The 25807-nt window shown below is 54.2% G+C and overlaps 1 protein-coding gene across 1 annotated transcript in view; it reads right to left on the reverse strand.

Moving 5' to 3' along the window:
* Positions 1 to 5982: 5982 nt before the first annotated feature.
* The window catches only part of MGLL (monoglyceride lipase), a 108891-nt gene continuing 89066 nt past the window's right edge, over positions 5983 to 25807 (reverse strand). Inside the window, exons 6-8 of the mRNA XM_080823998.1 lie at positions 24068 to 24157; positions 10643 to 10858; positions 5983 to 7324 (exon numbers count right to left, since the gene is read on the reverse strand). Coding sequence (XP_080680124.1) covers positions 7199 to 7324; positions 10643 to 10858; positions 24068 to 24157 — 432 coding nt within the window. The 3' untranslated portion in view covers positions 5983 to 7198. The remainder of the gene's footprint in view (positions 7325 to 10642; positions 10859 to 24067; positions 24158 to 25807) is intronic.

A 25807-nucleotide genomic window follows, 5' to 3' on the forward strand; every position in this document is an offset into this window, starting at 1 on the left:
ACCCAGACAGGAAGGGTGGGTCCAGGCTGGTGGCAGAAGAGCCACAGGTCCCACCTTAGACCCCAAAACTCCTACATGCGCCAAGGTATGTAGTAAGTTTAAACGTTAGAAAAAAAATTTTTTTAATTATGATGTATTTACTTTAAAAATTTTTTTTTACAAATTTTATTTATTTGACAGATCACAAGTAGGCAGAGGCAGGCAGAGAGAGAGAAGGGGAAGCAGGCTCCCTGCTGAGTCAGAGAGCCCGATGCGGGGCTCAATCCCAGGACCCTGAGATCATGACCTGAGCCAGAGGCAGAGGCTTAACCCACTGAGCCACCCAGGCGCCCCTTATGATGCATTTTTTAAAAGATTTTATTTATTAGAAAGTGAGCACGAGTGGGGGGAGGGGCAAAAGGAGAGGGAGAGAATCTTAAGCAGATTCCATGCCGGGTACCAGTCCAACATGGGACTTGATCCCATGACCCCGAGATCAGACCTGAGCTGAAACCAAGAGTTGGATGCCTAACCGACTGCACCCCCTACCCCAGGCACCCTGATTACAATGCATTTTTTAAAAAAATAGATGCTACAAGGACCCCTGGGTTAAGCCGCTGCCTTCAGCTCAGGTCATGATCCCAGAGTCGGATCGAGTCCCGCATGGGGGTCCTTTTTCAGCGGGGAGGCTGCCTTTCTCTCTGCCTCTGCCTGCTACTTTGCCTGCTTATGCAAGCTCTCTCTCTCTCTCTCTGTCAAATAAATAAAATCTTTAAAAAAAAATAAAAATAAAAAATAGATATTGGGGACAAAAGTGAACTCACACAGCGAACCCATCTTTTAAAATATTTGAAAGTGTATTTGTTTTAGAACAGATTATAAGGAAAAACCTAAGGGAGGGGGTACAGGGGAAGTGCTCTGGATGTGGCACTTCGCAGGTCCCTGAGAGAGCGAGACTGGTGAGCTGTGCCTGCCAGGGAGGCACTGGGGCCTGGAGAGTCCGTGTTCCCTGGGACGGTGGCCGGTCCCCTCAGCAGTTCGGCCACAGGGCGTCGGCCAGCCACCTCATCACACCTTCCTCCTGTTCTCAGCCGCTTCTGGTCTAAGGGGGGGAAGGTGTTCAGCGCGGTGTTGCAAGCAGGAAACAATGAAAACAGCCTCCGAGAGGCGTGGGGAAGGAAATGGTAGTAAGCCAGTGTGGCTCAGCTTCCCGTGGCCCTGAGGTTGTTCGGGGCGCCCTCGACCCCAACTCAAGATACTGGCACATTTTTCACAGAAGGAAAACTGGATCAGCTGAACTCTGACCAAAGTAGCAACAAACACGGCGTGTCTATAAGGTGTAACATGTGGTCGGCTTGTCACCCCCCCCTCCCAGGGGGAGAGAAAAAGGAGCCACGGTGGGCTGCTGGGGGGGAGGCAAGGTCAGTAAAGTGCTGTGTGCTGAGTCATGCCAGAGCTGGGAGAAACATCAGGAATCCCAATCCTGTCTTTAAAGTGCTGCTATTTGGTTCGTCATGCATTTTTTACATTACTTTTAATTTACATCACATGGGAGCATTACTTCTCTTGCTCATGAAAATTCTTGGTGCCCCTTTTACATTGTGTCCAAGGCAAGGGCCGTACTTGGCTTCACCCTGGCCCTGGTCCTGACCGAAACAGTCATTACATGAGGCAGGTCTATAACGAAAATAGAACATATTTTTTCAACCATCAATTAAAATCTTCCCTACTTGCAAAGAAATAGAAATTTTAAAAAAGAGAGTGACAGTTCTGCATACGTTCTTTCATCCACCTGGAAAACTGCACAGTCCTCAATGTCCCATCTCACTGCAGCAGACCCAAGAGCCCCTCCCTGTTGAGGGCTGAGGCTGACATCTGGTGCTGGCGTCCTACGGTTGGATGTGCTCTTGCTAGCACTAGGAGCGGCCTTCGTCCCCGAGCAGGCATTCAGAAGGCATAAAAATTTCTCACTTGGGGAAAGTCTCACTGGCAGGCCTCAGAGGGAGGGCTGGGGCCCTTGGGCTTCTGGGAGTTTCTATGTCTGAGCCAGCAAGCCACCCTCAGGCTATCCCAGGCCCTTAAACAGATGGTTTAAGATCTGAGCATTGCATTGGCGGCGGGGCTTTGTCATCCGCCTGCCTTCTCTGGTAGGGAGGGGGTATCCTGCACCAGAGTCTTGGACACCTGGGCTGGGGCTCTGAATCTGCCCTGTTTTTGAGCCAATCACTGAATCCCTTGGAGCCTTTGCTGACCAGTCTGAATGAGAACAATACAACTAACCAGCGGAACTCGTGTAGAAGTTCCATGGGGCCCCCATGAGGAAGCTCCCACCAGGAGTGGCAGCTCCACCAATGTGAATTTCAGTGTGAATTTCCATTCTTTCCTGGAAGATATAACAGGGACACTTTAGGGCTTACTTTATAAGCTTTTCTTATCTGTAGCATTTTGGAAATGTGCATGCATTCCTTCTGTTCCCTCTAGACCCCTTGGCCCTCAAGGTCACCAAACCTTGTTGGTTTTACCTCTTCAGTAGCCACGGATTCCCTTTGTCCCCCATACCCCCGCCCCAGTCAGGCCCAGCCTCACCTCCGCTCATTCTCGCCCGGTCGGCATCCTCCAGGCAGATACGGACCCTGGGCCTCCTGTCCTTGAAAGCCTCAGTGCAGCCCGTTGTTCTCAGGCGCAGCCTGCTCTCTCCCCTGATACCTGAGCCTGTCCTGCTCTGTGGGCACCTGGCCCACCACCTCCCAGCCTCCCACGCATTTAGCTGTGGCTTCTAGATGTGATCAGAGATACGAAGTGCGGGCTCTGGTTTACTCCTTGAAAGGTACGTGCCTGCCCCTTCCTTTCTTCCCCTCGAACAGGCTGGAACGAGGGTGCAGTCACAGGAGCTGGAGCAGCCGTCTTGGGCCATGTAGTTAAGACTTCCCTGCAGGGAGAGGGGAAGGTGGGAGCAGAAAGAGGCCAGCCTGCCCTTCCCTGCTAGCCTCCATTTTGTTCACGGTTGTGTCCTCTACCCGAGGCCACAGCCTGACAGGTGGCCCCCCTCCTATAGGGGCAGCACTGTGTTCCACCTACACCCTCACCAGTCAGGGCTGTGGGCTCTCTGGGGCTGGTCCTGACTCTGCAGCCGCCCCCGTGGGCCCCTTCACTACACTATCCTTGGGTGCTGCTGTGGGTGCCACCCTGAGATCCCTCCACCCTCCAGGCCTGCCCTGAGCCCCCTTGCCGCAGGACCTGTGTACCCCACTGCTACTCGTCTTTCTGCTCTCGGGCAGGGCTGCCTCGGGGCTGGTCCCCTGTGCTCTCACCGCCCCTCTTCCTGCCCCCACAACTGTTGGGCACCGGGTGGCAGGTTTGTGTCCCCCTGTGCTCATTTTGGGGGGCGGCCCCAGGGCCTGCATCGTGCCTGGTGCAGCAGGCCTCCCTCCCTTTTTCATCCCCTCCCTCCCTCACTGGACAAGTCTGGAGACCAGAGGCCTAAGCAAGCCCACAGCCTCCTGCAGCTCAGTTCTGGTGGAGGGACAGAGCTACTGTGTCGTCAAGCAGAACTCAGGTCCTGTCAGAGGGCAGTAATGTGCTGGGGGTACAGAAGGTGGGGAAGGAGCCAGGGTGGGTGTGCTGGCTTTGGACCGGGTGGTTAGGAAAGGCCTCCGAGGTCGCCAGCAGGGAGGCTGGCATGTGGGGGCCCAGGACACGGGAGGAAGAGGGTGAAGGCAGGGAGGCCAGAAGGCCACCTCTGACTCACTTAACACCCGCTCCTGTGGCGGTATGGGGATGGCTGAAAGGGCACCCCTCCCTTCCCCCGAGTCGGGCACTGTCGCCATCTGGCGGGAGGGGAAGGCAACAGCAGTGGGGCCCGAGGGAAGCGGCCTGCGGCCCCACCCTGCCGGCGGAGTGGGGGCGGAGCTGACTGTGGGACCCAGGACTGGAGGAGGACAGGCAGAGCCCTGAGCCCAGCAGCAGGAGAGCTGAGAGCTGAGTGGACTGGAGCCGCCCGGGGGGGCCACTAACCGTGGAGTCCAGAGCTGCGGGAGGCCCGGTCTCCCCAGTACCAGCGGTGGCCAAGTCAGGAGGAGCAAGCCCGAAAGCCGCCTGCTCCACGCACAAGTCCCCAAGAACGGAGGAGGGAAAACCCAGTCCCCACCCACCGGCTTGGGTCAGATGACTCGCTCAGCCCAGACAGCAATACTGCCCGGCAAGGGGGCCTGCTCTTCTCCGTTCCGGGAGCGCTGTAGTCTCGGATGGGACGGACAGACCACACCCACGTGCAGAAAACACCCGGTTTATTAGGATTAGCTGTGACATACATGGTTCCTTTGATAGTTCAGAACGGATCGCGAGTCCCAGTAACGGTACGCACAGAGGGTTGTGGCTGAGCTGCAGGGACAGTAAGTGGCAAACTGCTTAGAGGATCACGGTGACCCCAGTGGGTTTGTGTTAGTGATTGGTGAAAGAGAGAAAAGGTAGCGTGGGACCTTGCCACAGTGCAGAACAGAGCAGGCGGGTTTCCCAGGCATCCTTCAGTGCCCCCTGGAAGCTGGGAGGGGGGACCTGTGACCATCCACCCCCATCCCTGCAAAGGAGCAACCACTGCCCCCCCCCATTCCCGCTGCAAGGGGCATCTTTTCCTAGAAGGACTGCCAGGCCTGAACCCCATGGTTTCTGTATGAACCGGGGTGACCTCCGAATTCCAGAGGAAGGTGCTGCCTCCACATCAGTGCTTGGACCCCAGGTCCCAGGAGGTGCGCGTCTCTGGGGTCCTTCTCTCCTTCTCGAGGCCGGGCCAAGAATGACCTCGCTTCCCTTCCAAACTCAGCTCCTCGTTGTGCTGAAGGGATTACTCTGAAGCTCCCAATGTCAGCATGGAGCCGTCACCACTGAGAATGAACTCAAGCCTTGCACAGCTCCCCCAGGACAGGCAGACCCATAGCCCTGGTGCGGCCCCAGTGGGACAACAGTCGCAGCTGGTGTCTGTCTCCCACACCTGCTCCCTATTCAGCAGTGGGTGTAGCCATGTCCTTGTCCCCTCCTGTTTTAGGAGACAGTCCTGCTTCCAAATAATTCTTTTTTCTTTTTAATATAGGCAATTTTTTAACCTTTAACCAGATATGTAAATGTGACTGAATATGCCTCTCTCAGAGCTTTCATATAGATAAATCCATGCGTCCAAATCATTCCTGGTCAAACCATGGGCCTGATATTTAATTTGGGAAATGGCCGAGCCGGCACATGCTCTGGGAGACGCGGCAGGGGTAGGAGGCGAGGCAGCTTCGTGTGACTTGCGTTATCCCTGCTCTGGGTGAGAATTCCTGATCTGGGCTTAGGGGCGCCCGAGGTTTGGGGGGTTTGTGGGTTTGTGGGTGGCATTTCTGTTTTTCCTCAGCTGAGGAGCAGAAACATTCATACAGTGGCCCAGTTTGAACAGGCAGGGGCTGACCTTCTCTCTCAGTGCATATTTTACATTTTTCTCCTCCGAAAGAGAAGCCAGAGAAGGGAGGTGGGTCACAGAAAGCCTCTTTCTGCGGGGCCGTGGGCCCTGCCCTCTCCCTGCCCCCACCCCCCCACCCCCACCGCCCAGAAGGGCAGGAGAACACAGACCGCAGCCCCCAGGCCAGCATGACTTCCCATTGGGGCCCGGGGTTTGCCCTCCGGAGGGTGACCAGCGCTTGGCTTCGCCCTGGTCAGGGCCCCTGGAAGGAGAGCAGGGGGACCCCCCTGTCTGGGGACTCGGAGCAAGCCCCAGAACAGGGCGTGGGTGAAGGGCAGCAGTTCCCACCGCTGAAGGAAGAGAGGTGGGAGACCCAACTCCCAGCCCCCAAATTCAGAGGGCCTGGCCCGGGAGCAGCCGCCTCATCCAGGGCCTTGAAGTCCCTCGAATGCACCCTGCGGGCCTAGCAGGCGTCCCCTCGCGGTTCCACCCCCACCCAGGGTCATATGTCCGCTAAGGAGCTTCAGGAGGTAACAACAGTCCCATTTGAAATTGAAAGTCCTCCCGCAGTGGCCGGTGATCCCCATTTATTGCTGGCGCTAAGGGAGGGCCCAGGGTGGGCAGGTGGGGTTTGGCACCTGAGAAAGGCAGGTCAGGCGCTGCGGGGCCCTCTGCTGGGAAAGGTGGGCCCATGCCAGCCCTCGCTGGCCCCTCCTGTCGTGGCCTCTGGGAAAGGGGGTTACGGGTCGGGGGGTGGGGCGGTGCTGCAGCCCTGGGCAGGGCTCTCCTCTTCTGCCACCAGAGGGAGCTGTGCTGCCAGCACCGAGGCTCCCAGGGTGGCTGCGGGCAGGCCAGGACCAGGGACATGCCTGGCACCGCCCACTGCTGGGGCTGGAGGGGGGAGCCCTGCTTCCAGGGGTCATACCTCGACCTAGGGCCCTGCGGCCAGTTTGTGCCATCCTGTGCAGGGGCATCAGGCTCCCACACTTGGTCCCACCCACCCACCCACCCAAATAATCCCTGCTTTAGAATATACATTATATATTAAATGCTTCCTCTTCAATACCATTCTCCTCTCATAGTGTCAGGTCCAACGAGTCCCACAAGGAAGAGCAGCCTCTGAATGTGTAAAGCACTCGGACAGCCTCGGGTTCCCCAGGCAACAAGGAGGGGTTCCTGCCCAGTCCTCTTTGTGTGGGCCAAACCTCATCCCGTCCCAAAGCCTAGCTCCAGGCTGACAAGGAGCTGACATGGGTGGCATGGGTGGCTCCTCGTGCAAAGAAGTTCCGGGCATTTTCTGGGCCTCGGAGTGCACGTGAGTGTGCCCCGGGGGAGCTGCCCCGCCACCTCATCCCACAGCCAGAGAAAGGCCACAGAGCGGGGCCAGTTGGGGAGGGTCCTGGGGTGGGGGCTGGAGGGAAGGGCGGAGAGGGGGAGACTCCTCTAATTATTGCAGTCAGGTGTTCGAGGAACACCAGGAGTTCCTGGGAACCTTGTTGGGGGGGGGGCGGGGGAGAGGCAGGGCAGAGGCTTCGCTTGGTTTTAAGGACATCGGAGCACATCTCCTCCCTGTGACCCTTCTCCATTTTTTCGCAACATGTCTACACCTTAAGGTAGACCCAGTAGCAGGCAGCCTGGTATACAACAAAACCGACAAAATCGTGCTAGGGATTCCTTCAGTTTGTGATTTCCTCCCCCCTCCCCCTGGCAAGCCACGCGTGAGAAGCCAGCTTCTGCCCATCCTCGGCCCACGTCCCCGACCGTGCGCTGGCCACATAGCCGGTGCGCTCAGGGTGGGGACCCCGTTCCCGCTGCCCCTGTTCTTTGGGAGACCCACATGTTTATTTCACGGAAGACGGAGTTGGTTACTTCAGGAAGCTCTTTGTGGAGAATGTGGTAGGCACCTTCGTAAATCTGCAAATTGGGAAAGACAGGAGGTCAGGGCCACAGGAGGAGACAGGTGCAGGCGGGGGAGGCGTGTAGGGGGGCAGCATGGCCAGGGCTCCAGGCGCACCGCCCTGCACCGAGGGCTCCCTTCTTTATGCTGTCATTGCCTTCTGATCAGATGGTGGTTCAGATACATTTAAATGTCCCATCCTGTTCTAGCACTCCCTTTCTTAAATCAACTCACACCCTCCCTTGACTCTCTTTCTCTCTCCAGCTATGGACCCGTCTGTGCCTCCATCTCAAAAGGGTGATTTCCACTCTCTGTCTACACATCCCCGCCTTCCATCTGGTGCGCAGCTTACTCCATCCTCACTTTCACTCCCACCAGCCCTCAGGAGCGTCCTTGGCTCGGGCTCCAGTGACCTTCACGCTGCAGGAGTCAGGGAACACTTTCTGCTTTCATAGGAGTTGACTTCTCAGCGTCATTCAAAAGTTGGCCAGCGCTAACCTTCTAGAAACCCTCTCCTCTTGTGGTTTGCACGGATTGCTACCCTCCTGGTTGTCTCCCTGCCTTGCCAGCAGCCCTTTCTCAGTCTAGGTTTACCCTTGGCCCTGCTGACCTCTGTGGGCTGGTGTGGCCCACAGGCGTGGCCGTGGCCCTCCTCCTCCCTCCCTGGAGTAACCTCGTCCGGTCTCGTGGTTTGAAAACCATCCATGTGCTGGTGACTCAGGAATTTCTGTCTCCAGCCAGACCTCTCTCTGAACTCTAGATGCGTATATTTGACTGTTGATTTGCCATTTCCAGTGGGACTGCTAATAGGCACCTCCGAATTTCCTATTTTTAATACCGTGTTAAGAAACATAGCATAAAATTTGCCATCTTAATCATTTTCAAGTGCATAGTTCAGTAGTGTTAAGTATATTCACATGGTTGGGCAAGAGATCTCTAGAACTTTTTCATCTTGCAAAACTGAAACTCTGGCCCCATTAAATTCCCTCTCCTCGTTCCCCACTGCCCTGGGCAACCACCATTCTACTTTCTATGTCTATGGTTTTTTTGACTACTTTAGATATTGCATACAAGTGCCATCATACAGTACTTTTTCTTTTGCAATTGGCTTATTTTATTGAGCATAATGTTCCCCAGGTTCACCCATGTTGTGACATGAGTCAGAATTTCATTCATTTTTAAGGCTGAATACTATTCTATTGTTGGTCTGGACCACATCTGATTTATCCACTCGTCCATCGATGGACAACTGGGTTGGTTCCACCTCTTAGCTACTGTGAACAATGTCTCTATGAACATGGATGTGCAAGTACCTTTTAGAGACCCCGCTTTCCTTTCTTTTTCCTAGCTTGCTTGCTTGCTTGCTTTCGTCCTTCCTTCCTTTCCTTCTTTCTCTCTCTCTCCCTCCCCTCCCCCCTTCCTTCCTTTCTCTCTCTCTCTTTTGAAAGCATGGGGGGAGGGGCAGAGGAAGAGGAAGAGAGAATCTCAAGCAGGCTCTGAGCTGAGCGCAGGGCTAGATCTCACCACCCTTAGATCATGACCTGAGCTGAAATCAAGAGTCAGATGCTTAACTGACAGCCACCCAGACACCCCGGTCTTTTTCCGAATTTCTACTGGGGCTCTCTAATGGTTAGCTCAAAATGAAATTCTTGATATTCCCCAGATCTCTCTCCCATGTTACCCATCTCAGAACACACGCCGTGTCTCCTCACTGTGCTAGCCCACCACCCGGGACTCGCCCTGGTCCCTCTATCACCATCCCTCCCAGCCGGCTCCTGCCCTCCACTCGTGTCTCCACATGGCAGCGGTGAGGCCACCTGGAGAACTGAAGTCAGCACAGGCCACTCCCCAGCCCCAGACACTCCAGTGGCCTCTCTTGGGTCCGAGAGAAAAGATCCTGACTCTCCAGGGACACACAGGACAGGACTCCCTTCCCTGCTCGGCTCACACACCATGATCTCACCCACTGGGGGTCTTTGTGCTCGTTCTCCTTTGGTCTGGAATGCTCTTCTGCCATTCTTCCTGCGCACCCCATCTGAAGAAAGAGCTTCACCACTGCCTCTGGCCACCCAGCCCACCCCTGGCACCAACCCCCTGCCTCATCAACCCAGTCAGATTTCTGTTTATTGCTCATTCCGCAGGGATGCAGGCCACATGGGAGAGTAGGACTTGGCCTGTGTGTTCCCCAGACCTGGCACAGAGTAGGTGCCTGTGAGTAGCTGAATTAATGATTAACCGAGTGGTCTTCCTGGCGCCAAGGCCAGGATGGGCCGCGGGAGGCTCCTACTTTCTGGCGGCAGGCCTGCCTGCTTTTTCACGCCCCCCACCTCGGGCAGTAACACCAGCCAGCCTACCTTTCCCTTCTCTCCTTTCTCTTCGTCCACAGACCCGCATCGGCTGGTTGGTGTGGGCTGGGGTCTGCACTTCCTAGTGGTGTGGGGGGCGCACCTGATGGCTGGTAAGGATGCGAGCATCCTTGTCAGCAAGGTGCAGGGAGGAGAGGGCCAGGAGCTCGAGCCGAGGACCTGAGTTCGAATCCCGACTCTGCCACTCTGCCAGTAGGCGTGGAATCTGTGTGACTTGTCTCCTCTCCCTACAAGCCCCGGGTGCAGGGCCCCCACATGTGGTGGCTGGGGTTGTGGTATCACGGTCAAAGATGTGTCTGCTCAGGAATGCACCCCGGGGCTGTGTCTGTCCAACCAGCCACGGAGAGCCACTTTCAGGAGCAGCTGTCCCCTGACGGGTACCCAGCAGGCGCTCCTCTAGCTGGGGCTCTTCCCAGTTCCATCAGGCAAACAAGATGGGCACATCTCAACCCCACGACGACATGTGCCGTCGTGAAAGCTACTCCGAGGTGGTCCCCTTGTGGTTTGTTGTGTCTGCCATGGCACGCGGCTAAGCCACAGGTGCTGTCCCCTCTGCGGGACATGCTCTTAAAGAATCCCTCACAGACCAGATGCCAGCAGGACCCCTGCCCCTGTGTTCTCAGAGCCCCCGGTACTGGCAGCTGGGCTGGGACTGTTGTTGCTGCTTCGGAAGGCCAACACGTCAGGCGGCCAGGCAGAACACAGGCCCTTGACCTTGGTCATGACAGAGCTGAAGACACTCCCTTGGGGGGCCTCTTTTGCTCAGTGCCTGGCTGCAGGTGCTCTTCCTGAACTGCTAACTTCTCAGTGTTCCCTCCTTCTTCCTTTCAAGCGCAGTCATGAGAACGGTCAGCTAGTGGCTCATGCACTCCCTTAGAATTAACAGATCCCCGGGGCAGGGGCCGGGAGCCACCAGTGCCACCTTCCCCCTGCCTTGGGGGATTGGTGCAGGGTGGGGCAGCTGCTCACCTTGAGCGTCTTGTCCTGGCTCTTGGCGGACTCCATGAGCAGGTAGGCCCCTTTGCTGTCACAAAGGCGGTCGGCAGAGCCCTGGAGCAGCAGGAAGGGCAAGGTCAGCTTGGGGAGGGCCCGCTCCACCCGCGTCACGGCGTTGAGCAGCTGGATGCCGAAGCACACCTTCAGACCTGCCCGGCAGATGAGCGGGTCCGAGTTGTAAAGCTCCACCTGCGGGCAGAAGAGACAGAGACTTCCATCAGTCTGTGGCTAGGGGTTGGGGGCTCCCGGTCCAGAGAAGCAGACCTATTCCCCAGCAGTCTTCCTTCTGCTCAGGCCTGAACAGCTGGTTCCATCCGGGTGAGCTGGGTCTGGGGTGTGGGTGCCGAGAGCCCGCAGCGTGGCCGGCCCTTCCAGAACCCAGACCTGCACTCCTTCCGGAGCCTCTTCTTCCGGGCTCTGCCGCAGTCCACATTCATACACGTGCCCACAGACTGTTCCAAAGCACGCACTGGTCACTCAAAAGTGTAAGCAGCGTCCTATTGTTTGCTGTGATGTTTCACTCAGGGATGGCTCTGAAGATGTTCTGGTGTTAGCTTGTGTGAATTTGGTTTTCTTCCCTGACTTAGTGTGTGCCTGGCCGGAGCGGGTGAGGAGCCCACGTGAGCTACTGAAGGCGCACGGGAGCAGCGAGCCTTGTGGCAGGTCTGGGGTCCAGAGGTTGCCTGCTGCCCTGACTAGGAGCCTGTTGACCCCATCATCATGTCTGCGCCTTTGTGGGATGTGACTGGAGGCAGGTCCTCCCTCCTAACCATCAGCCCACTGGACCTGACGCTGACACCCTATTTCTTGTTCACGGCTCCTAAGCCCACCCAGTCTTTGGTGGGGCAGCCCCAGAACCCTGTCCTGCTCTCTCTAGCCCAGATTACTTTCTGCCTTTGGGGGGACAGTGAGCTGCCTGTTCCCTATGGCCTGAGATGGGGTATCTGTCAGAATCTGGGTACCAAATTTCTAGAACTCTCTGAGGCCCATATAGGCAGGTGGGAGACCACAATGCCCCTTCACTTACTTTCCTCATCCTCACCAACAGGATCGTAGCTAGTTGAAGTGCCGTGTGGTGTCACGACTGGTTGAGGGAGCAGAGAAGCCACGAGGACAAGATGTCCAGGAACAGTGGTCTCGTGAGGCGCCAGAGTGTCCACGGTGTTCTGACTCTGATTCTCTGAATGAGGGGGCTCCATCTCCCCTTCCTCACTACCCTCTACAGGGCCTGGGCCAGAATCCTGGATCCGTGCCAAAGGGGACAGGCTGTCCTGGGTCACTGCTGGCATCCCAGGACTCCTCACATGCTGGGGACTGAGCACAGCAAACCAGACCATTTGTGAAAAGCCGCGCAAGAGGGATTAGCCACTTCCTGCAGCTGAGCTGGTGCGACTCTTGCAGGGCTGGGCCATCTGTCTGGGGGCAGCATGGGGACAGTGCATGGCCACAGCAGGGGATCAATAGGGGTCTGTAAGGAAACCTCTTGGAGAGAGGGCTGTCGGGTCCACGAGAGAGCTCTGGGCTGAAAGTCTGTCTCAAACGGACGCTAATAGGAACAATGGCAGCGGCAGCACCCATGACCTGACACATGACCCAGGGTGTCACATGCGGGATCACATTCGGTAAGAAGAAATAAGGACAGCTAACATTTATTTCTGAGCTCTCCCACCAGTTTGGCCCTAAGGAATCAACCCGTTTAAGCTTCACGACCTTCATAAGCACGTTGCGTGAAGAGGACTGGCTCTCGTGATCCCTGCTTTGCAGAGGAAGAACCCGTCATTAGCTTCCCAATTCTTGTTTTCCCCTATGGAACCCTGGATGGTCAGTTTGGAACACTACCACTCAGAATAAAGGGACTACATTTCCCAGCCTCCCTCGCAGTGGTGTGATCATGTGACCAAATCCCAGCCAATAGGAAGTCAGCACCAATGCCCGGTGCAACTTCTGATCAAGGCTTGTCTTCCTGTCGCCCCCTTTCCTCTTCCTACCAACGAGGGCAGAACACAGCAGAAGAAGGGAGAGAGGTGAGGCCACACAGACGAGGGCTGCACCCTGGAAACGGCGAGCAAAAAGATGAGAGCCTTTGGCCGTGAGAAGTCACGGTGCGGAGAAATGAGCCTCTCTCCTATTAACCCCCTGCTGTTGTGGTCTGGTCCTGGAAGGCTGGTGAGCCCAGGCCGGCTGTGCTCCGTGGGATCCTGCAGGACCCTGCCTGCCAGGAATGTGTGCTAATGTGAGCACAGGGCCAGAGCCCATTATGTCCTTCCCAAAGCCGCCCAACACTTTGCCCTGCTGACCCAGACCTTCCTGGGCATGCGAGGGCCCTGGAGGAGTCTGTTTAATTGCTCTGACAGTCCAAGCGGCTTCCTGTCACGTCTTCCTGCTTCCTTTTTCCATGTCTTGATCACGTAGGCCCTGTTTACACAATGGTCTATTATGGGCCCAGGGAAGGAACTAGCAGATGTGTTGGGGAAAGGGCAGGCCCTGGTGTGAACCTGGGTGGAAGCCGAGGGGCAGAGGGAAACTGGGACCAGGAGGGAAAGGAGGACCATACCATGCAGAAAAACTGAGGCTCAGAGGGCCCAACTCTCCCTCCCTCCCCCCAAGTAACCATTCTGGCCCAATCATGGCAGATTTGTTTTTTGAAAGCTTAAGATCTAAATCTTCCCAAAGTCCTCCTTTTGGATGGGAATGTGTCCTGTCACCCCCAGGAAGGAGAGGGACAGGGGTCTCCCTCCTACACCAGCTCCAAGCCCTGAGCACTGATCAGGAGAACTTGCCCATTCAAAACCAGAGACCAAAGAGTCAGTCCCAATCGATGACTTACTGTAGGATTCCATTTCCATGACATTCTTGAAATGACAAAATGAGAGAACAGGTTAGTGGTCGTCAGGGTTCAGGAGGGGTGAGGTGGGTGGGAAGTGGAGTGGATGTGGCCATAATGGGCAAAAAGAGGGATACTGTGGTCATGGGGATGTTCTGGGGCTTGACTGTATCAATGCCAGTATCCTGGTTATGATACTGTCCTATGGCATTGCAAGATGTCACCACCAGGGGGGACCTGCGTAAGGGTACCTGGGGTCCCTCTATTGTTTTATTTTTAGAAGTACATATGAATCATAATTATCTCCAAATTAATTAAAATAATTAAAAACATACCAGGGCACCTAGGTGGCTCAGTCTGTTAAGCGACTGCCTTCGGCTCAGATCATGATCCTGGAGTCCCAGGATCGAGTGGCTCCCTGCTCAGTGGGGAGTCTGCTTCTCCCTCTGACCCTCCCCCCTCTCATGCTCGCTCTCTCTCTATAAAATAAATAAATAAAATCTTTAAAACACACACACACACACACACACACACACACACACACACACCCCAAAGAACCAGTCTTTGGTACTCTCTCTTGAACCCAGCTCCCTCTATTTTTGGACCACAGCTGGTCCTGCCAGCTGAGAACAGTGTCTGCTGGGAACATAGCAGCCAGAGGCTGATCTGAGTCCAAGGGACTGAATCCCTGCTCCAGACGAATGACTCCTGGGGCACCTCCACTGGCTGAGACTTGAAGTCTCAGAACAACATAAGGAAGACCAGAGGAGTGAGGCCTACCAACCTTGATACCTCCTGTGTGATCTGGACAAGGCTCTTCTCTCCTAGACTCGGTTTGCCAATCTGGTGAAACGGGATGATAGTAGAAGTCCCTTGGGAGATTCAGTGAGATGATAAAGCCCCAGTGCCAAGCCCAGGGTCTGGGCCACAGTGGTGGAGATGGTGTGTGGGTGGCATCTGAGTCTGACACTGGGAAGCAAGGAGAGGAGAACCACTCTTTGCTGGAAGCAGAACAGGATCTGCTTCAGAGACCCCAACCCACGAGGTCTCGGATGAGGCCCTTTTTCTTCCTGGGCCTCAGTTTCCCCATAGAGGGAAACTCAAAGATCCTCCTTGGGTTATAAGTCTGATAAGCTGAAGTGGAGAGGATGTGGAAGATTTAGGATCTAACTCTTCCCAAAGTCCTCCTTTTTCCTGGCCTCCTGGGTGTGTTTAGTGACCCTCTAGCCCCTCGCTGTTTTCTGAGGCTCTGAGGGCTGTTAGCAAGGCTGAACTTGACAGCCAGGGAGGGATGTGGCCACTGGGGCTTCTCACTTCTGCACATAGTGTCCCTGTGGGAAGAAAACTTCGCCCCAAAGCACAGTAAATAGAGCTGCAATCCACAGCTGGGAGTTTTCTTAAACTTTTGGTCGAGCAAATTCTAGGCCCCACCCCTACCATCAACTCTCTTGACCTATTTTTAGAAAATCAGTTCTGTGATGAAAAGCTGAATTCATTTTTGATTAGAATTATATTAAAAATAACTCACATACTGAGCCCTTAACTCTGCCCCAGATGTTATATTAAGTGCTTTTCTTGTATTTGCTCATAGAAACTTCTCAGGAACCCTATGCAGGGACTAGTATTATTACCGCCGTTCTATACATGAGGAGCCCGAAGCTCAGAGGGGCTAGGTGACTCACCCAAAGTTACACAGCAAGTAAGGGGCAGAGCCAGGATAAGAACATAGGCCACTGGGCTCCATATAAGCCTTCTTAACCAATCACCAGGCTAGGCTCCCTGTCCAGAGAAGAGAAAGTACAAGTGGGTCCTGTGCACACAGATGGCCAGGAGCTGTGGAGGTGGCCCTCCCCAGAGAAGGAAGGGGTGGGTGCTTGGTGAGGACCAGAAACCTCCAGGCCTGAGAGATGATGAAGTGACCTGGTGGGTCGCAGAGGCTGCCTTCCTTCACAGGCTGCCAAAGGGGACGGGGGTACCCTCGGGGCTCAGACCCACATGACACCATCTCCCAGTGTAGCCCCACAGTCCCAATCTCCTGTGATTTCCCCTCGGGTACCTACAGATGTGTCTACAGCTGGGCTTTTTTGATCCTCCTTCCCTTGAATCCCTCCCCGTTCCTCTGGAAGCCCTACGCTTCTGCCCGTGCTTTAGAGCCCAGCCATCTGGTGATCCCCACCTCCTTCCTCCATTGTTTAGGTCTCTGTTAATCTATCCGTTCTCTTCACAGGACAAATCAGAGCACCTTCTCTGGCCTGCCTGAGAGAGAGAGGGCACGGCAACTCTATCCAAGTGATCTTCAGGAAACGCTGGGGAGCCTAAAATGGACTGGCAGGTCTTTGCAGAGGCAATCCATTTGTGTTCCACGTTTGTCTGGAATGGTGGGAGAAGCGATTTGTAGCGGGGAAAATCCTGTCCTATGTGCACTGGATTTCATCTCCCACCTCTGATGCTTTTAGCCTGACGCTCTTTATCTCACCAATGTTTACTCTGCTTTCAGGTCTCCAGGCAGACTTCACCTCTCCAGGGAGGTCTTCCCACCCAGGCTCTCAGGCTCATGGCCCCCCACCAGCCCCGCATGTGCCCCCAACCATAGTCAGGTGTTTGGGTGCCTTGCACACAAGCATGGGTCCCGGGGGGCAGACATCCCGGGATGAATGAGTGAGTGAGCTGACCTTCCTCCACCCGCCCAAGAAGCAGCACTCTGGACCCTGGGTGGCAGCTGGGAACCTCCACCGCCGGCTGGCTGGCCCAGAGCTGGCAGAAGGGCTGCTCCTGTCCTTCCTTCCTGTGCCCATCTTCTGTGACTACTACTGGGGCTGCCCCTGACATTTCCAGTTTCCAGAATTCCCCTTCCCACGTCCTTCATCCTGTCTGCTGGGGAAGCCCTGTTCCCTCTTGGGGGCCAGTTCAAGTGTTTTCTGCCATTGACTCAGGCCCAGACACCATCGGGGAAACTGGCACTTCTGTCCCCAAGTCTCCTGTATCTTTAACGACACATGTGGTAATGACAGCTTCCATCCTTGTGGCATGGACACTGCATCAGCCTGCACCCCCAAGGGGCCTGAGGATCAGTGACACTGAGTGGGTTTCCAAGGCCATGCTGGGGCACAAAGAAAGAGACAGGGTCAGGGACCTGGGTCTGGACTTAGGCCTTGTTGCTGGAAAGCTTGTGCTCTCCCCATGGAGCTTGCTGCCTGCCTCTTTGTCCTCTACCAGAACCACTGGTGTCCCTTGTCCCTGGGACCATGACCCCAGGAGACAGGGTGGCTCATCGGTATTCCCAGCCTCTGGCTCAGGGCCTGGCCCGAAGCAGGGGTTCCACGGGAGTTTGCTGACTTGACATGCCGCCTGCAGGATGGCAGAGGGGAGATGGGGGTCTTGCCTAACTTGGCACAAAGCCTCCCCAACTCGGTTGACTGAAGGCAAGCCCTATTCACCAGGATGCCCAAGGCTATGACTACTGGAGTGGGCGCCCAACTTTGGTGCTTAAAGTTCTTGAGCTAGCCAAGAACCACCAGAAATAAGGACACTTCCGTTCCATTGTGGTTATAAAAAGGATTAATTAGGATCAGCTTTCGTGGATGAGTTACCACTTAATCAGAAGCATATGAATTATCGGACGTTCTTTCCCAAGAATTACTTTTTCTATTAAAGCTTGAACTCGTGGACATTCTGGTCTCTGCCTTTTGGAGCCATGAGCCAGGCTGGCAGGTCATGACCCTGGGCCTGTGGATGCAGGTGGTTTGCACAAACCCAGCATGAGTGATATAGACAAACAGCCCTGCTCGCTCCTTTGGAGTGGGGCTCCCTGAACAATGACCCCCGAAACCCAGACACAGCTCCTGAGTGGTCACCAAAAGAAGGGGAAAAGCAGCCACCATATTCACCACCCAGTCACACTGGCCACAGCCACCTTTTCAGAGGCCCAGGGACCGACTAAACGGTAAGGGGAATGAGAAAGCCTTACAGAGATCTCACAAGACCAACTCCCTAATGGCTGGTCACAAAATAGCAAGATACGTGATCATGAGTCTTAAAATCAAAAGTTGGAGGCAACTGAGGAAATCAGAATATGGTCTAACTAGAGGAGGGCGTAGGAAATTCCTATCACTTTTCCAGCGTGTGATAATGGCATGGGGTTATGTGTAAATATTCTCCTTCTGGTTCCTTGCTCTTGGGCAACACATGCTGAAGTATTCAGGAGTTTAGGATCCTGGTGTCTGCAACGTAACTTCCAAAAGATTCAGCCAAAACAGTGTATCCACTTCATGACACTGAACTGGGCAATGATTTCTTGAATATGACATCAGAAGCATAGGCAACATAAGAAAAAGGTAGGTAAACTGGACTACATGAACATGAAAATCTTCTGTGCATCCAAGAACACTACCAACATAGTAGAAAGGCAAGCCACAGAATGGGAGACAATACTTGCAAATAATATACAGCCTTAGGATCTAGAATATATAAAGAGCTCCTACAACTCAACAACAACAAAACACAAAAAGCCTAATTAAAAAAAGGAAAGAGGGCTTGAACAGACGCTTCTCCAGGGAAGATACAGAAATAGTTGATAAACACATGAAAAGATACTCAACGTCATTAGCCATTAGAGAAATGTATAAACCCAAAAGTATCAAAAGCAGGGTCTCGAAGAGATATTTGCACACCCACGTTCACAGCAGCATCACTGACGGTAACCAAAAGGTGGAAGCCACCTAGATGTCCATCAGTGGACAAATGGATTAATAAGGCGTGGTCTGTGTGTACAATGGAATATTATCCCACCCTATAAAGATGGTTGTGACACCTGCTACAACATGAATGAGTTTTTTGAAGAAATGGTGCCAAGCAAAATGAGCCAGTCACAAGAGGACACCTACTATATGATCACAGTCATACAAGGGCCCTAGAATAGTCCAGTTCATAGTGACAGAAAGTAGGATGGTGGATGCCAGGGCCTGGAGAGGACGGGAAACAGAGAATTGCTATTTACTCAGGACAGAGTGTCTGTTTGAGAAGATGAGAAAGTTCTAGAGATGGTGGTGGTTAAGGCTGAATAACACTGGGAGTGTAATTAATGCCCCTGATCTATACATTTAAAAATGGTTAAGATGGTAAATTTTATGTTCTGTATATAGTACCACAATAAATTTTTAAAGAGATAAAATAGATATCCATACTGATGTTTTCATATTGAAGCATGGATTCAACGAGCACGGAGGAATATTTCCAGTTGGTGGATCTCGGGGAAGAGTCTATGGGAGAGCCTTATGCTACCACGGGGACTTTTCTGTAGATCTGCAATTTTCCATGATTAAAGTTGGAGGAGAAAGGTCACTTCCCCACACTCCCAGTTTTTAGGTTATTTGGTTTCCCTTTGCCAGTGGAAGCCAAACATCCCTCAGGTAGGCCTAGGGCAGGGAGACCTCTGCGGGCAGAGTCCACTGTTCAGGGCTAGTGTCTGCCTGGGTCATTTCATGCCAAGGCTTGGCAAGTTGGCTGCATCCGATCCTTGCGTGAATGGGGGTCCAGATCTTAGCTCCCGTGTGGCTTCGAGGTAATGGAGTGTGTTCTGAGAGAGCAAGGCCCAGGGGTATTCCCATGTGAACCCAGCCAAGCGCGAGGCTTCTTTCTTCTTGGATCATGTGAAGGTACTTGGGAGAGAAGCCTTGGGGCGGGGAGAATACTCCGTGGTCTCTGGTCTGGCTGGCAGCTGGCACGACCCCTGACGGTCTCCCTGCCAACTCACTGGCTTGTCCGTTGCCATTTGAGCTGCTGCCCAGAGGAACCTGCCTCTCTCAGAGTTGGTGGCAGAAGGAGAGCTGTGGGCAGCAAGCATGTGAGGGGGTGGGGTGTGTCAGGTCTGCGGACCCCTTGTGGGCAAGGGCCCAGGACCAAGCTAGACCCAGTCCTGTGCTCCCTGCTCCCATATGGACACAGACATTCCAAGAGACATTCTAACAGCCTGTTTTTTTGTTTTTTTTTAAGGTGTTAGTAAATTATTAGCTGCTTCGAACAGACGAGTCCTCTCCGGGGCACGTGAGCTAGGAATGATGGAGAGTCACAAAATAAAATCAGCTAACCAAACCGGGCATACTGGAAAGTTAATAACCAGTTCTCAGAGGGGTTTTCTGTGGGAGGCTGTGTCCTGGGGACAGAGTGGGAGGCTGGGCCTATCTTTAGCTGTGGGGACAATTAGTCAAAAGCCTTGGTGATGGCCAAGCTTTCCAAACCCAGGCGGGAGCCATCCGAGGGCCCTGGGCAGATAGGGCCTCCCCGCAGAGGGGGTGGGAGTCACGCGGACAAGAGGGCAGGAGAGCCTCACCCTCAGCGTGGGGGCACCTCTGAAATGCCGGGCGGGGGTCTGAGGCGACGCCCCCCATCCCCAGGAGGAACGAAAGGAAGAGAGCTGGCCACCGCTAACAGCAATCCGGGTGCCTGGAACCCACCATATGGCCCCACTGGCAGGAGCGCCGGCAGCCAGGATGCGCTTGGAGGGCAGCCAGCGTATTTATAGAAAACAGACGTGGTCCCGAAGACAAATCGCCTCCATGTACACACAGTGGATGCCCCTCGCAGAGGGGATGATCAGAATCGCAGCCCAGCCTTCCTCCCAGGCTCCACCTGCTCCACAGACCGGACGGAGCTCAGAGACAGCAGGGTCTTCTGCACGTGTGGAATTGGGGGGTTATCTGTAGTTTGAGGGTGTGAGGAGATCAGCAATCTCCTCGCTTCACCTCTTGCCCCAACATCCTTGGCCAGAGAACTATTTAGAATATTCGAGGCTTTTCAGAGTGGGAGGGATTCATCCCATTGTGAAAACCCCACGACTGAGGGTGGTATGGTGACTATGTCAGCACTCCAATGTTCTGGCCAAGGATGCTAAATGTGTACACAAACACAAAAAAATGCCCGAGTGGCAACTTCTTTGTTCTCAGGATTTTTGTGCCAAGGGCACGTGGCTCAGAGTAGAGAGATCTGGGCTCAAATCCTTACTTGGTAGCTGTGTGTCCTTGGGGAAGTGACTTGCCCTCTCTGGGCCCACGCTGCACAGATCCAGAGACTGATAGCAAGACTGACTTCCGGGAGCTGTGGCGGGATGCAAGGGCTCTGGTGTGTGACTTGGAAGAAGGCTACGACAGTTGCGCACTGGCTGGTGTCAGGACAATTATAAGGCATTTGGGGCTGTATTCCCGGAGGCCTCGCACCTGCTGGGAGAACGTGTCTCCGTGGGCTGGCTAGTGGCCGTTCCGTGGTGCTGGTGAGTAAAGGGTGTCATGCTGACGGGCCTGGGTGGCTTGTGAGAACACTTGCCACAGCAAAGCCCAGACGCACGTTGGGCTTTTGACACTCAGACGACAGAGCCTGCCTGCTTCCCCACAGACAGACTTCCAGACCTTCCAAGAGCCTGCGGCCCCTTCCACTGGGTCCTGCTTTAGTGAGCTTGTTAGGCGAATGTCTCTTTTCTTTTTGGGGCTTTTATAACTGCAGGGTTCCATGAGAAGTATCTTAGCTAAAGATGTGCCTTAAGACACCCTGATGTTAGATCCGGGGAGGTGCCTTTTCTGAACATATTTTCCCCCTGGGCGTTGCTATTTTTAAGGCTCAGCAGAATGTTCAAAGGGAGTCTCAAGAGCGGCGATGAGCGAGGGGCCGATTCTCTCCGAGGAGGAATGGAAACTCTTGCTCCTTGTTTATTTCAACTGGAGTCCAGCCTTCAGGCTGACTGGCTACCTCCCTTCCTCTGAGTTTCCCAGTAGGGAAATGGATTAGCATTTCTAAAGAATCATCCCTTCAGCCCGACCACTCAGAAACCTGAGAAAGGAGGGTGCGCAGCTGCGGGGTGCGGGCTGGACGGAGCAGGGAGGGAAGAACCTGCTTTGCTCTGTGTTCACACGACTCCCGGTTTCTGTAAGGCCTTCAGCGGAATTTTCCATGATCTCAAAAATGAGATAAAAGCTCTGAAATTTGCTCCTTTTAAACAAAGAGGGTTTGGAACTTCATTATCTCCCCCCCCCACCCCCGCCCTGCCTTTTTGCCCAAGTACCTTCGGGTAGAAAGATAAACAATTTGAATTTGCACCTGGACGTTCATCCCAAAGATGTCAAAGGGAGTGGGCTCGCTCTCTCTCCCTCTCTCTCTCTCTCTCTTCCTTATTGTTGTGCCAGCACAGCTGAGGCAAAGATAATTGGTTTTACTAGAGATTGCACATTCAAGCCATTATTCAGGATGCCAGCAGGTGGAGGAGACCCTGCCCCCTCGGGGCTCTGTCACAAAGTGAATCCTGCCCACAGGCCAGCTATTGTAAGACAGGAAAGAGCTTAGGGATTGTCGATAGTGGCTGGGAGGAGGCCGCCAGGCGTGGGCAACTCAATCAGATGGGTTCAGCTCTGGCCCTGATGAGTTGTGCCTCTCGGACAACGTAAACCCCTACTTAACCCCTGAGCCTCAGTGTCCTCATCTGTGAAATGGGGTTAATGTCAACCTCGTTCACACACATCAGGATTAGATAGAACAGCACGAGTTTGGCTTTTGTGTTTCTGGGGCCTTTTCGCTATATAGATTGGCCTTTGGAAATGAAATTTTTTTTTCTTTTCTCAAATATTCTTTGATCCCAGTGGGTCAAATTTGGCCCCAAGGTGTGGCTTTGGGAGGCACTGTGGGTTTTTAAAATGAATTAAAAATTTCAATTGAAGGTGGATGACTTGGGCAGATGGCACATCCCAGGGGTGGGGGGTGGTTGCCTACAGACCCCGCCATCCCCTAGGGTCTTTTGCTGGTGTCATTTACAAACAGGTGGCCCTCAGCTGTCTGGGAGTCAGACCTTTGGTCAACACTTCTTCCCATTAAGGCCGATCCCCATTTAGTTGTCCATCCTCTAAGTGACTTAGAGGGCCAGGAGGTCACATTCTATAATGAAGCTACAACCTGAGTGCCCTGGTCCTGAGGAAACCCAGGAAGGCCACTGGAATACCAGAGCACCCCACTCCATTTTCCAGGGGTCTTGGGAAGCCATTGATTCCATGGTTTCCAATTCTTAAAGCAAGAGCGGAAACTGAGGCAGAAGAGTAGCAAAATGATTTGCTTAATCCTGAAGATAATTCCGGTGTCTTCCAGATGCCCAGGGTTGCCTCCTGTCCACTGGCCATAAGCCCACCAGGGTCCCTGCCCCCACAGATAGACCAGACAGAAGAGCACACCCACCCAAGCTTTCAGGCTAGGTCTGAGACCTAGGTCAGGCAGGTCCCTGCGGCAGACCTGCGGAGTCTCCGTCTGCTCACCTGCAGCCTGGGGCTGCCGTGCGGCGGGTGAGCTCCCAGCACCTGCCCGGCACCCAGTTAAAGGTGGAGTACAAGGTGCAGGACTTCAGCTAGATGGGAAGTGCACCGGATCACTGAGCAGTCTCTTAATAGACCAACCCAAATCTCTGGGGTTTGGGACTATACTCAGACCCAGTATCTCAGGTACATGAGTTGACCTTGACCTCTTGTCTCTGCTGACCTTGGTGCCTGGTCCTGGAGGTGGTGACATTAACCAGATGGCACAACCTCCCAGCCTCTTTCTCTCAAAGCCACCTGGCCTTTTCTGAGCTCCTTTTGGCTGGTTTTGCTCTTACAGAAGGTAAGAAGATAAGAAAGTAACAGCTCTGCTTGGGGGGCTGTGATGGATTTCTGGCAGGGCAGTGGCTCTTAGGAGAAGGGGTTCACCAGGTGCCTTGTGATCTGACCTCAGTTCACCCCTTGCCGGTCACCTGCTGCCCTCTCTGCTGTGGCCAAACTGAGCTATTGACTGGTCTGCAAATGGGCTACCCTCCCTTCATGCCAGGTCTTTATCAGCACAGTTACTATTGCCGGGAACCCTCTTTCTAGGAACTCCCTTCAGCTCCAGCACTAGCTTCCACCTTCCAAGCCATGGACATAGGACTTTTGGCCTGGCCTGAGTCCAATCTGTTACCATCATCCCAATTTGTCCTCCAGGAACTGCCCCTCTATACACTGAACCCATGAGGTTGGGTGGGATGAACACCACACCTTTTCCTGGACAATAAGTCAGGCCTGGACAGTCTGCCAATAAAAATCAGCCCTGAGATGTTTGTTGGCTTTTGAACAAACTGTCTTTCTGCTGGGGTTGCTGGGGTAAAGCTGCTGGTGGCCATCTTTGCTTCCATTCTGGTAAAGTTTGCCTGGGAGTGAAGCCAAGCCAGGGGATTGGAGAGCTGGGGAGAGATGGATGGTGACTAAGACTTTTGAGTGCCTAGATCCAGCCATGCCTGAAGGCCTTAGTTACATTTATCAATAAATACCTCTTTTTGATTGAATCGCTTTGAGTTGGGTTTCTGTCACTTGAGGCCACAAGAGACCTGGCTGGTTCACATAATTTCATCTGATTTGCTCCTGTCCCTTCCCGCCTAATTCTGAAGCCACACGGCACCTCACGCATCTTCATGTCCCCATCACTTCACTCACAGCCTCAGCGAGAGGGACGGAACCACCACTCAGCTTTCCCACAGGGCGGCTGCCTTCAATCCCTCAGCAGCACCCAGGTCCCCCCAGGTTTTCAGAAAGACTCACCTCTGTCTTATTCCGAGAGAGCACGCTGGAGTCAATTGGGCCCAGGGACAGGTTTGGCAGGACAAGGTTGAGAACTTTCGCGGCGAAGACCTAGCAGGGAGGAGGAAACAAGGGGTGTGAGTTCGGTGGCATCCATGCCCAGCTCTGCCCACAGGACAGTTTACCATAAATTAAGGAAAGTGACACCCGAGCTGAACATCAGCCAGGTCCGCTTCCCCGCTGCACACCCCGGGACTCCGCCCGCTCTGATTCAGACAACCTCCAGTTAGTCTGGCTCAGATGGTGCCGTGGGGGGAGCCGGGCGGGAGGTGAGCCGCCGCAGCTGACGGCAGGAACGCCATATCTATTTTTTGCCTGTTCCGGATCCTGTGTGGCCGCCCTCCCCGCAGTCACTCATTGGTTGCTGTTTGGAATTCTTTGCGGGAGCTGCCTAGCTGAGGTCTAAGGCACGAGTCACTTCTCGGAGGTTCCTAAAAATACACAGCAGGAGCAGAACCACCCAGATCACCTGTGAAGCAGGATAGCTCGGAAGATCCCAGAGAAGCCTGCTCTGATAGGGAAGAACCTGTGGATTGCCTCGGTTTGTCTCGGAGGGAGACAGAAATCGTCACCAGCTTGATCAGGAGATGCGTGGCAGAGGGAAAGAGACCTGATTTGATCCCCGGCTGTGCTGTTTTGCGCACTTGGATGCGAGATCGGAGCATCACGGAGCCCCCATTCCCTTAGCTGTCAGTGGGGACCTTGGCATTCCCCCAGAGGACCACCGTGTGCTAAAGCACCTGGCACACAGTAGGTGCTTAATCCATGCTCCTTGAACTTGAGCCCGATGCAGGGCTCCCCACCCGCACCTCCCCACCCGTCTCTCCTGCAGGATCTGGTGTTTACCCAGGAAGAGTGTGAGCCTGGATCTCACACTTCTCCCCGCAGAGCGGGGCTGTTCTCATTTCTGCACTGGGCACAGACACTCAGGGGGGAGAGATGCTATTTCACAAGTGAGCTGTGACTTGCTGAAATTAGAATCGCAGGGAAGGTGGCGAGCAGTGAGTTCTCAGTCTTTGTGGAAGGCGCACATCATGGAGCCGAGAGGTGATGTCCCCTCGGTACCCTCGGCGGGCGTGAGGGCACTCACATCTACTGAAGGACTATCTTTGCTGTGTCGCATACAGCCGTAGATGCCCAGACTTTTAATCTTGACACAGATGCCGCGAGGGTTCATCCTCATTGCACAAGGAAATAGGCTCAGCTGTGCACCACGCGGCCAGCTGGGATGGGGACAACGGTCTGGGCGACACTGTGCTTTCCCCTCACACCACAGGCCTTGGTTATTCCCTCTCCATATGAGCGTTAAGTTGGGGCCTGAATTTCCTGTGGGTGACTACACACAGCTGCCATTGGGGCTCTCTGTGGAGTCACTTGCTGGACCCTCCTACCCGCTTGACACTCCGAGCTATAAAACATCCTGTGTCCTCGGGCTGTCCAAGCTGGATGTCCTCTCACACGGCCAGGAATCAGGCAGAGAAGAAAAAAGGGCTTTTCTCTTGAAGGAACACAGGTGTACCCAGCCACTCTGAGGTCCACATGGTCAAGTCTCCATGCTTCAGGAAAAGATGGGAGCTCCCTGCCTTGAAGACCAGCCTCGCTCCCAGCACCCCACGCCTGGGGTCCAAGCCAGCGATCCCCCAAGCATGTCAACTCACTGCTGTCAACGCACAAGGCACCACGCAGCACCCTGAGCTGACG

Source organism: Martes martes (assembly GCF_963455335.1).
Source record: "Martes martes genome assembly, chromosome: 1".
Lineage (NCBI taxonomy): Eukaryota > Metazoa > Chordata > Mammalia > Carnivora > Mustelidae > Martes > Martes martes.